Source organism: Necator americanus, chromosome X, assembly GCF_031761385.1.
Source record: "Necator americanus strain Aroian chromosome X, whole genome shotgun sequence".
NCBI lineage: Eukaryota > Metazoa > Nematoda > Chromadorea > Rhabditida > Ancylostomatidae > Necator > Necator americanus.
In genome coordinates, this window is record NC_087376.1 from 3243985 (window position 1) to 3245628 (window position 1644).

Sequence of the window (1644 nt, forward strand, 5' to 3'; positions counted from 1 at the left end):
AATTCTCGCAGAGACAAATTTTTCTGGACCCAGAAACTATTGTTGGATCTTTCCAGATGTAACAAAAGTTATCTGAACTTATATTATCGAGTTTGATAAGCTGTGCACGAGGTTGTTAAACAAATTTATTAGCTAAGGTTTCGGCTATATCGCCTTCTTCAGAGCCTGAAAAAGGCGATATTCAATCTACAATCTATTCAATCCTTTTCTGAACATCCAGGTTGGCATCTCAAACGGTACGTACCAAACGAAATGGTATCGTAAGCCCAGTAATAAAAACATTTTGGTTCATTTTCTTTCTTCTCATCCATTTCATATGAAGAAAGCTGTGCTTAACAACATGTTCCGCACGGCAAGAACCGTTTGTAGTGGACCTGAGGAGAGAAAGGATTCATTAACTTTGGCTCACGAAATTGCTGTTTCGAATGGTTATGAAGTCCGAACGTCTGAAACGAGACAATACCGAAGTGAACGAGCACGGCAAGGGAAAAACCCCACCACAGATAAGATACCTCTCTGTTTTCCTTACATCTCCGATGGAGTGAGCGCTGCCATTAGGCGGTGTCTGAGGAGAGCAGACATGGATAGCTCTGTTTCGGTCGTTGAAATACCACCGAACAATTCGAAACGTCAGCTAGTTCGGAATCGTTTGTACGATAACATCTGAACAACACCGAACTGTATTATTTGTCCCATCGGTAGACCAGGAGATTGCTTGAGATCCGGGGATAATCCACCTGATTTCTTGCACGAACTGTGGCGACGAGTTTATCGGTGAAACGGCACTACCACTGTATGTTCGCATCAAAGAGCACGTGAGCGGCAAGAATAGGTTACGAGAATGGACACCTTTAGGTGCCCATAGAACACAAAAACACGACGGAGCCGATTTTGAAATTAGAGTCCAAATCTTAGCGCACGAATCTAAAACGTTGGCTCGAAAATCACTGGAGGCATTTTGGATCCATGCCAAAAACCCTAAAATGAACCGCAAAGGTGAATGACGGTCGATAACGCAGGAACTCGCGCCATATCTCGAATGGTTCTTCCGATCCGAATGTGACATTCGAACCATTCGCCCTCGTGATCGATCAGTCAGCGATCCATGCTAGGCGTCTCCGATATAAGGTGAACATTCAGTGTAGTCGCTAAATTTGTGATTGAAAGTAGGCTTGGAGTTCATCAGTTTAGTTGTGAAGAGGTTGGTCGTTTGAATTGTAGATTAAATATCGCCCTTTTCAGGCTGAAACGTTAGCCAATAAATTTGTTTAACAACCTCGTGTACAGCTTATCAAACTCGATAATATAAATTCAATTATGCCGAGGTTCATTAAAAGTCGAACTTTTCAACTGCTTATCTGAACTTAGCCAAATATGAAAGAAGCACATTATTACACGATAATTTCAGTGAGATTCATTAAAAAAAAGTGGATATTATCAGAAAATATCATTAAGAAATAGGTATTATTAGAAAAGAAAACAAATATTGTTAGAAAATATATACCTTTTATGAGTATTTCAATGATGAAAAGTGTGAGTAGCATTGAAAAAGTTCAATATGAGCCTTGTACACTTCTCCCAGGAGATAATGGAACATGTAGTCAGCCAGAAAAAAAAACGACAAGAAACCGAAATGTGGAACTT

At 40.2% G+C, this 1644-nt stretch overlaps 1 protein-coding gene across 1 annotated transcript; it reads left to right on the forward strand.

The window, feature by feature from the left end:
• Window positions 1-316: 316 nt before the first annotated feature.
• On the forward strand, window positions 317-667 carry RB195_021361 (uncharacterized protein; the record flags this gene model as incomplete). Its single annotated transcript, XM_064208064.1, has 1 exon — window positions 317-667. One exon carries the CDS (start codon window positions 317-319, stop codon window positions 665-667), a length of 351 nt encoding a protein of 116 aa, XP_064063945.1.
• Window positions 668-1644: the final 977 nt, after the last annotated feature.